General features: G+C 36.2%; 1 protein-coding gene across 1 annotated transcript in view; it reads right to left on the bottom strand.

Moving 5' to 3' along the window:
• Positions 1 to 16,186, bottom strand: part of LOC306848070 (gamma-aminobutyric acid receptor subunit delta-like) — a 58,772-nt gene extending 42,586 nt beyond the window's left edge. Inside the window, exons 1-2 of the mRNA XM_079382395.1 lie at positions 15,950 to 16,186; positions 2,823 to 2,938 (exon numbers count right to left, since the gene is read on the bottom strand). Of these exons, the coding sequence (XP_079238521.1) occupies positions 2,823 to 2,938; positions 15,950 to 16,011 (178 nt within the window). The 5' untranslated portion in view covers positions 16,012 to 16,186. The remainder of the gene's footprint in view (positions 1 to 2,822; positions 2,939 to 15,949) is intronic.
• Between the last annotated feature and the right edge of the window lie 283 nt (positions 16,187 to 16,469).

A 16,469-nucleotide genomic window follows, 5' to 3' on the forward strand; every position in this document is an offset into this window, starting at 1 on the left:
AGCTCCAACTAGCTGAAGCAATCCTAACTTAGCAAGCCTCTTTCACCAAACAGCTTACAACCTTGAGACAAAATAACACTTATTGATAATTCCAATTCAAGAAGGAGACTGTAAAATTTGTTGCAAATAATCAAGACTGATTGTCAAAGAGATGGCCATCACGTGTTCCACGATTGAATTCACGAGCTTCCTTAGACTGACTTCTCCCCCACATAGAAGACAGTCCAAACCAACATTGCTTTGTCTAAAGAACACGCCTTCGTTCTCCTTAGAACTATACAAAAGACTTTCTTTTTCATATGCCCATAAAATCATCCTAAAAGGACATTTTTATGCAGAACCCCACATATGATTTTAATATCCTTGTTTTAATCACTCATTGTGTATGTCTTGCTTTTAATAAGTATTGAATAGCTGAAGTATTAATGTTCATGTTTAGTATGTACGAGTTTGAAAATTCATGCTTTAAGTGTTTCTTCCAATCAATTCTTTGTCAAATGTATCATAGTCTTGTTATAAAAATCAATGTTGAAAAGGTATACTTTGCACGAGCCTGTAAAGTTTGGACCTCTGACTGAACAGATAACAAGTTGATTTATGATTTGGTGGAGGAACAGAGCAACACCCCAAGCAAGGACAGTATCTAATTGGTCAAGACGTCCAGAGGGGACGGTCTGGAAGCAGAGTTTAAAAACTCAGGACATCGTAAAATTCTCTCTCTTAGCTCTCTTAGCACTCTCGTCCCTCTCACCGCGTGCTGCTCTTTGAGCGTGCTCTGGCCCACGTGCCATAATGAGAAGGAAAGCAACATAGTCTCGTTACATCCTTTTATTTTTATTCTTTTACTTTAGTTTCTTTTCTTTCCGTGGAGTTTCGTGTGTTAATGTAAGTTTGCTACAAAGTCCAGCTCCGACTGCACTCGCTTCAAACTTCGAGCAGAACTCCGCATCCTCAGCCAACGCCCAAGACCTCACCTCAAAGACTACTGAACTTCCAGCCAATCAGACACTTCGGGAAACCCCCCTGTCTGCAACGACTACACAAAGGAAACGCAAGTAACGCCTCCAAGTTCTGAATTGGTGATTTTAATATAAATCTTGGCCTCATTGAGAAACTCAAAGCGAGGGTTAAATAAGTGATTGATGGTTGTTCAGGTCTATGCAATTGAACATATTGCTGTAAACTTGGGATTTCACATTTCCATTCTCTTAAACTCATCCTTTCCTCACTTTCTCTCTTCCTGCAACGTGTGAATGTGTGAATGCTTGTGTTCATGTGTCAGATTAGTTTATGTCTTAGGTTTATATAAATAAAATCTGATTTATATTGAAAGAGAAGTATCTTGTGTTTTCTGCTCATAAGTTAATGTCTTAATCTGCAGATCTTGTTACAATGCTGTTTAATAGTGTTTTCACTATATTTGGATTTTAATATCCAGTGCAGAGTTTGTTATGCGGCTCGTTCAGTGAATCGCCGTAACACTGATTCTGTTCAAATCCCTATAAAATCATAAATGATTCCCTTTGAGCTAAATTAAACTATTTCTTTAAATTACATATTAATATTATAAATGTATAACCCCTACACACTGAATTACATTTTAGTGGGTGTCTTCTGTAAATCAGGGAGAAATGCATGATATTTATTTTTTGCTCAGAAAAACAAACAAAATTGCAATTAAATTAAACAGAAAACATTTTTTTTGGGGGGGCAAAAACAACAATTTAAAGCAGTATTACACTTATTGTTTTTATGCTTAAACCCTTTTTCATCTTTGACCCATTTAAATGTTATGTTTCAACTTGCAGATATATAATATAGCTAATTTTGTAAAATTACTGAAATATTCCTTAACTTAGTTGCCAGGTGACATGGTTGACCACTTCACCATTTTGAATCATAAATTCAATGGCAGGTCTTGTCTAGCCGGCCAAATGTTATTTTCTTGATCAGGTTCAATTTCAATAATTATTTGAAGAGAAACCATTAAAATACTGCAAACCACAACAATGTACCCAACATAATTGACAGGCAATTAATATAATCTATGATAATAGGTCACTGGAGATGAAATATAGAAAAAGAAAAATAACCATACCATTTACCATAATGTGCTTAAAATGTCTGGCATATAAGAAAATGACATAACGTGATGCTGGCCACACGGTTTTGTAATAAATAATTTTTTTTAGTAGTTTTTCTTTTTTTTTTGTTTGGTAGTAACTTGAAGTAACATGAGTAAAATTAAAAATGTTATTATTTGAAAGAAATAAGACATTGACTTCATTGATTCTTGATCTTCATTCATTATTTTGAAGACACAGCTCAGAAAAAAAGCAGACATTGTATAAAGACAAATTGAAAACCATAATTGTGTACAAAATATTTGTGTGAGATTATAGTATGTTTTCTCTTGGAAAACTGTTAAAAATATAATGAACATCAGTGGACATGAAATGTAACCTAAATTATAGAATGACCCACTAATTATAATCAATTATAACTACAGTTTCATACATAAATGAAGAGCAATGTGTCCGCAGAGGAGAACCACTGACCTATCGAAAAGGATTTATTACAAGGTACTTATCAATACTTACATGTGGTTTGTGTCTCACAAGCTTGTTTCTTAGGATATGTTTCAAATATATGTGGGCTAATTATAATACTTTAAAAATAGACTGTAGAAACTGGAGCACTTGTCATAAGAAGTGTGAGGTTTGTTGTGAAAAAATAGGCTAAATATTAATGCTAAAAATGACTGCAGGTGGTTGAGCAATGTAGTGCAATCCAGCATGATAAACTGCACATATAAAACTCACCTCCAATCCCAGGGCGAAAGTTTCGAGCATAACCTTTCATTAAATCATCCAGATTAGGCAACCAGGATATTTCAATGTCTGCGCCAACATAGTCACCAATATCACTCGGCATGGCCCTACGGGAACAAAACAAACAAATGTTCTTCACTTTTTTCTATCACAATTTTATCAGAGATGCAGGTGTGAATATGTGACATGTAATTGCAGTTTGATAATCAGAATATTGAAATATATTATGGGGACATATTTGGTTGGAAGTGAACGTAAATACAGGCCAGATGGATGGACTGAAAAGGTGTGAAGGGAAACAGGATAAAACACCGAAACCGGACATTAAAAAGCAAAACAAAAACCCAAAACTTGCTGAGGGGCTTAATGGATGCTGGTTACACAATAAGAAACAAAATAAGCCAAAAATGATAGAAACAGAGCCCCAAATAGAACAAACAGACACAGACGTAGAACAAAATATGAACGGGGGCACTGAATCAGGAAGCTAAAGAGGTAATAAGGGCTATGGCAAACAGACATAAAGGAATATACACCTTTTTTCCCTATTGGTTTTAAAATATGGCTAAAAATTCTAGTTTGGAGAATTTCAAAACTGAAACAAATAATTTCAAATAATAAGGTTGTGCTGAAAATAATACTCATCTGTCAATTTGACTGAATGAGCTGCAAATGTTCCATCATGCCCTATTTTAGAATAACAATAATTTTAATCATTTTAATGAGACGTTGGTATCGCAATAATTTCTGTGGCAAGTGTTCTTTTTAGTCCAGTATTCTGTTCCTCCTCGCTATTTTCTTTTCTTTTTCTTTCTTTTTCTTCTGCAGTAACTATGAAAAAGAGAGCAGATACTGTGCAACTGTGGCCTGCTCTTTTGATTTAATAAACAAGATATCCCACGAATAATTCAATGCACTAAGAATCCCTCATTTTCCTTCCCAAATTCCCACATTTCTTTCCCAGTTTATTAATCTCTATTAGCGGTGTTTACTGGAAGAAACAGGGTATGCAATATTTGTATCTGTCAAAATTATGGGATGCTCTTGGAAATATCCATACATCATCCGTTAATGACGGAACATTTTTGATTAATGCAACAAACACATTACATAACATATTACTACAGTAATATTTAACTTATTTATGATCTGCTGAAAGTAATATGTTAATACATTTACATGTTTAAATTTCCTTTTAACGTTCAATGGTTTGAAGGGTGAAGAGAGTAATGCCACCTCATTGTATCAATTTTTGTTTTCCAATGCTTATTATTGCATTCGTAGAGCATGCTGACAGTTAAACAAGTTTATTAGCAGTCACCATGGGCCGATAGGAAAAAGGTGGCTAAAGGAACAAAATAAGGAAAGGAAACAGGTAAAACCAGCAACGGGCAAATAAGGAAAAGAGCTGAGATACAATGGAACTGACACGGGAACACGTGGAAAAGATCTGTTCTTGGTTACTTGTGGCAATAATTCACTGGGTTAGGGCTAATTTTGTTTGCACTGTTATGCAACAAGCCCTGTGATTGACATAATCAATTAAATCTTTAGAATTGGCTGTGGGGCTGTGTTTGCACTTGACTGGTTTGGAGATTCAGTGCTGGGATTCAACACTAATCAACAGTAGTACAACATAGATAATTTTACTAAACTGGAGATGAAGATAGTCCACATGAGATAAGGAGAACACTATGCCATTATGAGTTTCCTGTTTGTGAGGCTAGACACTGAAACGTGTTTGGATGAGTATGTGAAGAGTCCTTAATGAGCTGATTAATGATGGTCAGGTCTGAGTGGTTAGTACTCCAGAGACATGGGGGGGAGATTGAGAGCTTGGTGGAGATGTGACAATTACATGTTTATCACAGAATTAATGTAATTACCTGATAATATCAGATAAATTGCATGTTAAATGTTGTGATTTTGTGAAAACAAAATATCTTTTAGATGAATCAATAGAGATGGGTCACCTAGCTATATTTTACCAAGTGATTAATGTCTTTACTGCATTTTCCAACAGAAAAGCATTAAAAACTGCTAGATCTGATTACTTTTTGTCTCTTCTAGAAGAAAACAAACATAACCCCCGGTATTTATTCAATACAGTCACTAAATTAACGAACAATAAAGTCTCAACAGGTGTTGGCATTTCCCAAGAGCACAGCAGTAATGACTTTATGAACTACTTTACTTCCAAGATCGATACTATCAGAGATAAAATTGTAATCATGCAGCCGTCAGCTACAGTAACGCATCAGATGCACTAGAGGAACAATTCCACTCATTCTCTACTATAGGAGAGGAAGAATTGTATAAACTTGTTAAATCATCTAAACCAACAACATGTATGTTAGACCCTATTCCATCTAAACTACTAAAAGAGCTGCTTCCAGAAGTCATAGATCCTCTTTTGGCTATTATTAATTCATCATTGTCATTAGGATATGTCCCCAAAACCTTCAAATTGGCTGTTTTTAAGCCTCTCATTAAAAAACCACAACTTGACCCCAAGGATCTAGTTAATTACAAACCGATCTCAAATCTCTCTTTTCTGTCAAAGATACTAGAGAAGGTAGTATCCTCACAATTATATTCCTTCTTAGAGAAAAATGGTATCTGTGAGGAATTCCAGTCAGGATTTAGACCGTATCATAGTACTGAGACTGCTCTCATTAGAGTTACAAATGACCTGCTTCTATCATCTGATCGTGGTTGTATCTCTTTATTAGTTCTACTGGATCTTAGCGCTGCGTTCAACACTATCGACCACAACATTCTTTTAAATAGACTAGAACACTTTGTAGGCATTAGTGGAAGTGCATTAGCATGGTTCAAATCATACTTATCTGACCGGCATCGGTTTGTAGCAGTGAATGAAGAGGTATCATATCGATCACAAGTGCAGTATGGAGTACCTCAAGGCTCAGTACTAGGGCCGTTAGTTTTCATGCTTTACATGTTAAACTTGGGAGATATTATCAGGAGACATGGTGTTAGCTTTCACTGTTATGCTGATGATACTCAGCTCTATATTTCTTCACGGCCTGGTGAAACACACCAAATTGAGAAACTAATAGAATGCATAGTCGATATAAAAAACTGGATGACGAGTAACTTCTTACTGCTAAATTCTGAAAAAAACAGAGGTGTTAATTATCGGACCTAAAAACCACACATGTAATAACCTAGAACACTATCTAACACTTGGCTGCTCTGTCAATTCTTCTTCATCAGTTAGGAACCTAGGTGTGCTGTTTGATAGCAATCTTTCATTTGAAAGCCATGTTTCTAGCTATGGCTTTTATTCCTTCTCAGGATATGAATTCTTGATATCAACAATTCAATTTTTACTAGTTAAAATGCTAATTCTTGACACAAACGTTTCAGCTAAACTAAAATGATATTAGAAAACGTTCTGAAAAAGTAGAAAAAAGATCTGCACACTGTTAATCCCTTTATTTTAAATGTTTAAAAAGCGACGTTTCGGTCAGAAGACCTTCATCAAGCAAACACTATTTACAATTAGAAAACGTTCTCCCAACAATAATTCCTGAAGACCAGCCTGGTTTCATTAAAAATGGACAAATGGTTCACAATGATTGCAGATTATTTGATATAATAAACTGCTCTAAATCAAGGTCTCAATCTGAAATACTGTCATTAGGTGCTGAAAAGGCCATCAACAGGGTTAGGTGGGATTATCTCTTCTCCACATTTATTTAATAAATAAAGCTCTTTTATTCATCCCCGATGGCCTCAATATAAACAAATAAATATAGGGTCTGACTACTTTAGGTTAACACGTCGTAAATGTAGGGCTGCCTGCTACTGTATCAATAATGCGCTTTGCGTTGACGACTGAACCTCTGGCAATTGCTTTATAAAGCTAGGCTTCCTCAGCGTGATTTATTATTATACATTTTCGATTCATCTAAGACAGTTCCTATGATAATTTCTGCTTTAAAAACATTTAGACAAATATCAGGATATAAGCTCAATATAGGGAAAAAGTATACTGTCCAGTTAATGACCTAGCTGAAAAGCAATCTTCTGAAACCTTATCTTTTAAATTTAAAATACTTAGGAATCAATGTCACTGAAAGTCCTCTAGTTCACTTGCTTTGGTCCGGACCAAATACAATGTTGATTTTTTTTGTTTGGTGCGATCCGCTTTCACACTGTTCTTTTTGCAAGTGAACCAGAAATTGTAAACAAACCAACATGTGTGCTAAGGTCATCCATCCATTGGTTAATTCATTCAACTGTACCAGAGTTTGTTTGGAACTGGACCGAGATCACCTCTTCAGCTGGGTCTCAGTTCGGTTGTTTGGTCCGCACCCGGGTGTGATTGCTGTATTCACGAACCAAACAAGACAGGTGTGAATACACCCTAAGATATTTGCAGAACTGTTTAAGGAGAACTTTTCTAAACTACTCTGTACAACTACTTGAATTATTAGTTTTTCTCAGTCGATTAGCACAGCCATCCAAACACAAAATTACCTTTACCAAATAGTTCAATTTACTGCAAAATGAATCACTGCAATTTTTTGTAGTAATGCATTTATTAAAAGTAAATATTAACATAAAATCTATAGGTGTGTTCTCTATTGATTATAAAACTCATTCAGCTGTAGATGCACAAATATGCTAATGAAAATACATGTTTATTGCAATTCCTCAACAGGGAGTTGTGTCTTATATATATTGTGTAGAACTAAACAAAATAAAAATTGTTATCCAGCACCTGCTATCACCCATGAGAAAATAACTAATTGTACCTTTAAATTTAAAAACAAACTGTTTTGATGGCAATCTTTCATTTGAAAGCCATGTTTCTAGCATCTGTAAAACTGCGTTTTTCCATCTCAAAAACATATCTAAATTGCGACCTATGCTCTCAACGTCAAATGCAGAAATGCTAATTCATGCGTTTATGACCTCAAGGTTAGACTATTGTAATGCTTTACAGGGTGGTTGTTCTGCACGCTTGATCAACAAACTACAGCTGGTCCAAAATGCAGCAGCTAGAGTCCTTACTAGAACCAGGAAGTATGACCATATTAGCCCGGTTCTGTCAACACTGCACTGGCTCCTATCAAACATCGTATAGATTTTAAAATCTTGTTAATTACTTATAAAGCCCTGAATGACTTAGCTCCTCAGTACTTGAGTGAGCTCTTATCACATTATAGTCCTCCACGTCCGCTGCGTTCTCAAAACTCTGGCCGTTTGATAATACCTAGAATATCAAAATTGACTGCGGGCAGCAGATCCTTTTCCTATTTAGCTCCCAAACTCTGGAACAATCTACCTAACACTGTTCTGGAAGCAGACACACTCTTTTTGTCAGTTTAAATTTAGATTAAAGACACATTTCTTTAACCTGGCTTACACATAACACACTAATACACTTCTATTATTCAAATCCATTAAAGGATTGTTAGGCTGCATTAATTAGATCAACCGGAACCGGGAACACTGCCCATAACACATGATGTACTCGTTACATCGTAAGAAGAATGGCATCTACGCTAATATTTGTGTGTTTCTTTCTTATTCTGTTTCTCAGTCCGTGTCCGGATCAGATGGTGGATCGGCGCCGGGCGATGTCTCTCTAATCATCGGCGGAGGCCAGGACACCTGGATGAGCCCCGGGGACATATCCCCAGTGAAGATCTTGACTTAAATACAAGAAAATAATTAAAAATATAATAAAATACCTAACTAAATAATACTATTTTTGTTAGAAATTGCAACAATATAAAATAGAAATATAATAAATTTATACATTTAAAATTTTAATTAAAACAATAAGCAAACAATAATATCCTGGCCAGAGGAGAACTGGCCCCCGACTGAGCCTGGTTTATTCCAAGGTTTTTTTTCTCCATTCTTGCTGCGGTCGCCTCTGGCTTGCTCAGTTGGGGCACTTAATTTCTAGTGATTATCGTCAATTTGATTTCACAGACACTATTTAAACTAAACTGAGCTAGACAATGACATCTCTGAATTCAATAATGAAATGCCTTTAACTGAAAATTGACCGTTTAATCTTATAATTATACATTACTGACACTCTATCCTCCAATCTGATACTGTTAAGTGCTTTGACACAATCTGTATTGTTAAAAGCGCTATACAAATAAAGGTGACTTGACTTGACTTTTCCAAACTCCCTGAAAACTGCAGTTGATAAGCCCCTTCTGAAAACGCTTGATAACACCATGTTGACTATAAACCAATATCAAATCTTCCTTTCACAGGTAAGATTATTGAAAAGGTAGTTTTTAATCTGCTGAACAATTACTTGAACTCAAATGGATACCTGGACAATTTTCAATCTGGTTTCCGAGCGCATCACAGCACAGAGACAGCACTCATTAAGATAATAAATTATATTCGCTTTAATTCTGATTCTGGCAAAATATCAGTGCAGGTACTACTAGATCTTAGTGCTGAGTTTGACACCGTCGATCATAACATACTCCTAGTGAGACTGGAAAACTTGGTCGGGTTTTCTGGTATGGTACTCAAATGGTTCAGGTCATACTTTGAAGGGAGAGGTTATTATGTGAGTATAGGAGAACATAAGTCTAAGTGGACGTCCATGACATGTGGAGTCCCACAAGGCTCAATTCTTGCACCGCTCTTGTTTAGCCTGTATATGCTCCCACTAGGGGTGGGCGATTTGGGAAAAATATCATATCACGATTTTTTTTAGAAATATCACGATTCACGATTTTATCACGATTCTTTGTTTTACTATTTTGGTTTCACAAGTTGTCTGAGCATTACAGCCAAACTAGAAAGACAAAGATGCATGGCAGATATTTATGCCAAAGTGGGCGAAGATAAAAAATATTTGTCATTATTTTATCTTTCTTATTAAAAAATAAGAACAAAGATGCACATTACAAATACACATAATAAAACAAACGGTGCTTTATTTCCAGGTACAATAGGTGTATTTAGCAGAGCATTCAATGAAATTGAATGAACAAGTATAAAAATAAAACACTAGATAGACTGATTCCTAAAGCAACTGTATTAAAGTTTTTCAGTCAAGAATAGTGAGTGATTTTTCTCTTTGCGTTTGTTGTTTTGTTAACGTTACATGACTAGTTCCCCCAAAAATAAATATTCTGTCATCTGTCTGTCAATTCTGTCATAATGTTTTATTTTTATACCATCATTTACTCAAAAGTTGTTTTAAACCTGAATGAGTTTCTTTCTTCTGCTGAACATAAATGCTATTTTGAAGAAGGTGGAAAACCAAACAGTTGCTGGTCCTCAGTGACTTCCATAGGATTTTTCTGTCCTGCTATCAAAGTCAATGTGGACCAGCAACTGTTTGGTTACCCTCATTCTTCAAAATATCTTATTTTGGGTTCAGCACAAGAAATTAATAGAGGTTTGGGACAACATGTGAGTGAGTAAATAATGACAGAAATTACATTTTAGGGTGAACTATCCCTTTAATGACAGTCGACAGCATGTTTAGTGTCCTGTCCCTTTAAGAGCTGCACGCATCTATTATACAGACACGCATCCGTTTCTCTCTTAACTATTTACTTTCATTTTAGAGATAACCAATTGAGTCTATATGTAAACCTTGTGTGTTTTTGAAGTATTAGCGCAAAAGATAAGTTAGTTGAGTAATCAGGCGCTGTTAGACAGGGTTTTTTAGTGCGCATGCTTCAGGTGTATGCGCTCAGAAAAAGCGCACGTCAGACCAGCGCGCGAATGAAACATTTAACCAGTAAGGCTTGTGTGCAAATAATGTACTTTTGCGATCGCGAATAAGTGCAGTGTCCTGTCTGAGTAACTCTACTGCTGTATGTCGTGTTGTACAGTATATAGAGACGGCGGCGCCAGAACTGTATTTGATATAATGTGTGCTGTAGCACGATACTACGATATTTCTTCAAAAGCAGATCGTGGAGACATTTTTATCGTCCACGATCAAACATCGTCATATCGCACACCCCTAGCTCCCACTAAGTCAAATAATGAGAAAGAACCAAATTGCCTATTACAGCTATGCTGATGATACCCAAATTTACCAAGCCTTATCTCCAAATGACTATAGCCCCATTGACTCCCTCTGCCAATGCATTGATGAAATTAACAGTTGGATGCGCCAGAACTTTCTTCAGTTAAACAAGGAGAAAACTGAAATCATTGCATTTGGAAACAAAGATGAAGTTCTCAAGGTGAATGCATACCTTGACTACAACTAAAAATCAAGTCAAACATTTTGGTGTGATTCTGGAGACAGACCTTAGTTTCAGTAGTCATGTCAAAGCAGTAACTAAATCAGCATACTATCATCTCAAAAACATTGCAAGAATTAGATGTTTTGTTTCCAGTCAAGACTTGGAGAAACTTGTTCATGCCTTTATCAGCAGCAGGGTGGATAACTGTAATGGTCTCCTCACCGGCCTTCCCAAGAAGACCATTAGACAGCTGCAGCTCATCCAGAACACTGCTGCCAGGATTCTGACTAGAACCAGAAAATCTGAGCATATCACACCAGTCCCCAGGTCCTTACACTGGCTTCCAGTTACATTTAGGATTGATTTTAAAGTACTTTTACTGGTTTATAAGTCACTCAATGGCATAGGACCTAAATACCTTGCAGATATGATATTCAATGAATATAAACCAAACAGACCACTCAGATCATTAGGATCGAGTCAGTTAGAAATACCAAGGGTTCACACAAAACAAGGGGAGTCTGCTTTTAGCTATTATGCCGCCCACAGTTGGAACCAGCTTCCAGAAGAGATCAGATGTGCTAAAACATTAGCCATATTTAAATCAAGACTCAAAACTCATCTGTTTAACTGTGCATTTGTTGAATGAGCACTGTGCTACATCTGAACTAATTGCACTGTATATTTCTATTCTTAACTGTTTTAAATTAATTTTAAATCAATTTTTATATAATTTCCTTGCTTTTATTGTTGTGATTTAGTTTTTTAATTTCTTGTTTTTAGTGTTGTGATTTTTTTTTTTTAATTACTATTTTAATGCCTTGCCTTGTCTATAAATGATATAATTAACAAACAAGAATAGTGCCAATAATAGTAAAAAAAAGAATAGTGCCTCGTTGAAATCTGTCTCACTGTTATTCATAGGATTAACCACAGGGGTGAAGAGATGAAGAGATATGCCCTCATATCATATCTGGGTAAGCAGCCTCCATTGTCCCTGTGAGTTTTGTGCCTCCTGACCCACAGATGAATTGCTGAACATGAAGGAGTCGTGTGTGCTTCCAGGCCACCTTGAAACAATGTCTGTGATCAAACCCTTATGGTCACAGATCACCTGGCAGTTGGCAGCTGCATAACCTTTGTGGGTTATATACAAATGGTCATCCACAGATGGTGTAAGGATCAGGATCAAGTTTCCATCAATCACTCTGATGACCTGTGGGATGTGATGATGCGTTAAAAAATACTGTTGTATTTCTCTGATGTCCTGTCTTGATGCTGGAAATTGAATGTGTTCTGTAGCAAGTGGAAGTAATGCAATGGTGACCGCTTGAACAGCTCTTGACACTGATGCGTCACTTAGTCCAAGCCCATCACCAAGTACCTGGAGAAAACTGCCCGTTGCATTAAATCTCAAGGCTGCTAGGAGTTGGACTTCAGGGGACAAGGCAAAATTTCTTGAGGTAACACACATCAGCTGGGGTCCAATTCTATTCAGCAGTTGGGCTATTTGTCCTTTTGGCAGACGGTATCTCCCAATTATAGTCAAGTCATCAAGGATATTCAAGGGGTTATGATGCATTCTTGTTATGACGGTATTTAAAGTCACCAATCTACTTCATGGTTGTCTCCGTCTCTGTCTATATACTCTATATACTATCCTAACTTTAGGGGGAAGTCGTGGCCTAATGGTTAGAGAGTCGGACTCGTAATCCAAAGGTTGTGGGTTCGAGTCTCGGGCCGGCAGGGATTGTAGGTGGGGGGAGTGAATGTACAGCGCTCTCTCCACCCTCAATACCACGACTGAGGTGCCCTTGAGCAAGACACCGAACCCCCAACTGCTCCCCGGGCGCCGCAGCATAAATGCTGCCCACTGCTCCGGGTGTGTGTTCACGGTGTGTGTGTGTGTGTGTGTGTGTGCATTTGTTCACTACTCACTGCTGTGTGTGTGCACTTGGATGGGTTAAACGCAGAGCACCAATTTCGAGTATGGGTCACCATACTTGACAATACGTCACGACTTTACTTTACTTTACTTTACTTTACTTAACTTACTTGAACCATGATGTTATCAGGCTGTGATAATGTTCACATATCCCACTGCCTATCATCAATTTCAGTAATCACTTTAGGCCCTGCCTTGAAGAAATTGAAGGAATGGCATGCTTAGTAATTGTATAGATTACATCTTCCTTTAATCTATCGTATGCTTTGTGCTTCTTATAAATATGTATATTACAGAACACTGCTGGTAAAACATGTCTACAATAAACTTTTTTTGTCTGTACCTGTAAAAATGTATTGGCTATATTAGATGAAGAAACCAGCTCTGAGCAAACAAATACTTATTAAAAACAGAGGAAAAAATGTGTCATTAATATCTGTAAAATTAGTGTAATTAGGCAATTTTGGCAAGGGGCTGCAAAAATGATAAAAGCCTTGATTAAATTCAACAAACGTAATATTCTTGTCCTTCATATGTCCTAAACTTTAAGTACATTACTCTGACCCTTCCTGGCAGTGAAGCTCATGACAAATTGTCACATATGTACTGTTTAATTTCTGGAGGATGACCTCCTTAAAGGCCCTGATCTGAAGTGTTTCTCAACTTGTTTCTGCAAAGGCACAATGAATTCAAGTGGCATTCACAGGTATCAAAGCCCCTTCCTTCTCTCTCTTTAGAAAAAACTGTGTGTCACGTCCAAGAGAAGTTCCAAATGAAACCTTTCGAGATCCTTCAGTAGAGCTGGCTTGACTACAGAGAGAGGTGCTACTTGTCTGGCTGTCTTTTCAAATCCCATTCACTCTGATGTTCCCATGCTATTTAATTTGCCTAATAGTCAAATAAATTAAGATTATATATCAATTAAACTAATAATTTTAAGCCAAAGCCTTGTACAAGGCAGAAGTCTGGTCCAATTCCACTTCCAAACCTCTCTGTCTGTATTAAGTGTATGCAAATATTACTCAAGGAACACTTGAACACTACAATAATAGAGAACGTACCTTATTTGAATAAAAAATAAATAAATAAATAAATAAAACGTTTATTGCACTTAAATTGAAAGGAAGCATTTTAAAAAATATATTCCAATTTTCACATTTTAAAGAAATAGCTTACACAAAAATTGAGGGTGAGTAAATTATGAAAAGTTTAATTTATGGGTGAACTATCCTTTTAGGTGTAATGTTCCTTTTAGGAGCTAAATCACACAGCAAACAGGGTGAACATTTTAAAATGTTCTGATGAACATACAGCATGTAGTACCAGATTGGGTGTGAAATTTAGGTTTCTGAAAAGTCCAAAGGAGACCTGACATAATGCATACATCGTACCACTGTTCCTGCAATGCTGTGAAAGAAAAAATCGAATAAAAAAAAAAATAAAAAAAAATTATGTTTTAACTTTTATGACAAAAATGTTATCATAACCTTTCCCACAATGTGAAAAAACAACAACAATAAACAACATGTGGGATGGTCCTAAAATAAGTATTAATACATTGCATAGCATTATGCATGCGTCTTGTTTTTTTTCTTTTTATCTCTTGATTTTGAAATTTGACCTACAATAGTGATGATTCTGTGAGATTCATCCCTAAAAAGAACAACACACAAGCTCGTAAGTGTGCTGTAAACAAGGGGCACAAGACCCTATGTGCTGATGCACATTCCCATGAGAAATGAACTGCATGTGAACTGAACAACACAAGCAAAGGGAGAGACGTGTGTATATGGGTCAAGCACAAGACATCCCATTTTAGTGTCCGCATCAATTTTACAAAATTGATTTTATATAAATAAAGAGAATGCAAGTAAAATGCCTATTTCCAATAACGTTTGTGAAAATAAAATAGCATGTGGATGAAATTATGTTCCATAGTCATTCAGTGTAACAGATATTTATGTAAAAATTAAACAACACTTATTCTGACCTGTATGTACTTATTGTAATATAGGCTATAAAAGAAAACGTAATCGTTTAATTTTTTATATTTTAAATGATTGAAAACTGGGTAGTGATTTGAAGGATATAATGACAAAAATAGGTAAAGATTGAAAATTAAAATGTGGGTGGGGGCTGCAGTGTTATCCTGAAATACAGTCTTTTAATGTCATCTAATGACTCTTTTCTAAATAAGCCTGAAACGCTTTTTAGTGGTTGTTTTCTGTAAATCATGGTAAAAATGTACAATCACCTTTTTTAAGAAAAATAAATGAATTAAACGGGACTATTCTAATGTACGGGGAAAAATAGAGAAGTATTGAACTTTTATTGTTTTGATGCCTGAAGCCCTCTTTTGGCCCATGGTTGAATATGCCTATTTTAAACTGTACAGTCGAGCTCCACGGAAACGTACAGAAATGTTTATCACAGCATATTATTTACATCTAACTACATACCACCGGCGAAATTTTCATCATGAAAATCTGCCCCATATCCAAGCAACAAGGAGAATATGAGACACAAGCATAGTACTGTATGCGAATGACGCTGCACAGATTTAACAACCTATCTACATAATGACAGTATATTCATGATATCCATGAGAATTAACAGTTTTGGCTAAATTTATCTTCTGATCTACATGTTTAACATTAAATTTGTCATACAACGCTCCTTTCTGTTTAACGTTGGAGGCAGAAGCGTAAAATGCATCAATTCTAAGCCTCACTGGAAATATCATTTAATCCATCACTGAAGAGAGAGAGAGGTATCAGATGAAAATCTCAGATGCGTTTATTTACTGATTAAAGCCTGTTTGATAAAGGTTCTAAATGGGCAATATTTTGGCAATCAATTAAAGTGCTGCGTACTCGTATATGTTGCCAGTATGTCTGCAGCAGTTTTCTTCTGATCGTCACTCACACTATGTGAAGGACACGCATGCTCACCTGCTCATTCTGTTTCCTCCGATGAGCACAAACCAGAAGATTGCAAAACTCAGTGCATCCATTTTGCGCAAAATTGATTTGGACTGAAAGGAGACAGACAGATAATTTCCTCAGCCTCTTAGGAGAATCGCAGGAAAATTCTATAATGATCCATATTTTAGCCAGTGCCTTATCCAGACTGCAGAGAAAACGGCACACATGACTCGCGTCCAGCTCTTCTAAAGCCTGAACAATCGCGAGGTCTGTTTCTCGAACGAATCGTTCTTCTGAGTCGGTTCTTTTAAACGACTCAGTCGAATCGACGGAAGAATTCTTTTCTTTTTCTTTTTTTTTATTATTTTATTATTATTATTATTTTATTTAAGCGTTCTTGAATTACGTCACTAGCTGCGCGCTAACGTCACGTATCAGTAACCTACTGGCTAATAAATTAGACCTTAAATTACTTGCTTTTGTTTTTGTCAAATGTAGTGGGCTTTTGCATACAGGAATTTTGTATATAATATTGTATTTTGCATAA

The sequence above is a fragment of the Barbus barbus genome (genome assembly GCF_936440315.1).
Source record: "Barbus barbus genome assembly, chromosome: 28".
Lineage (NCBI taxonomy): Eukaryota > Metazoa > Chordata > Actinopteri > Cypriniformes > Cyprinidae > Barbus > Barbus barbus.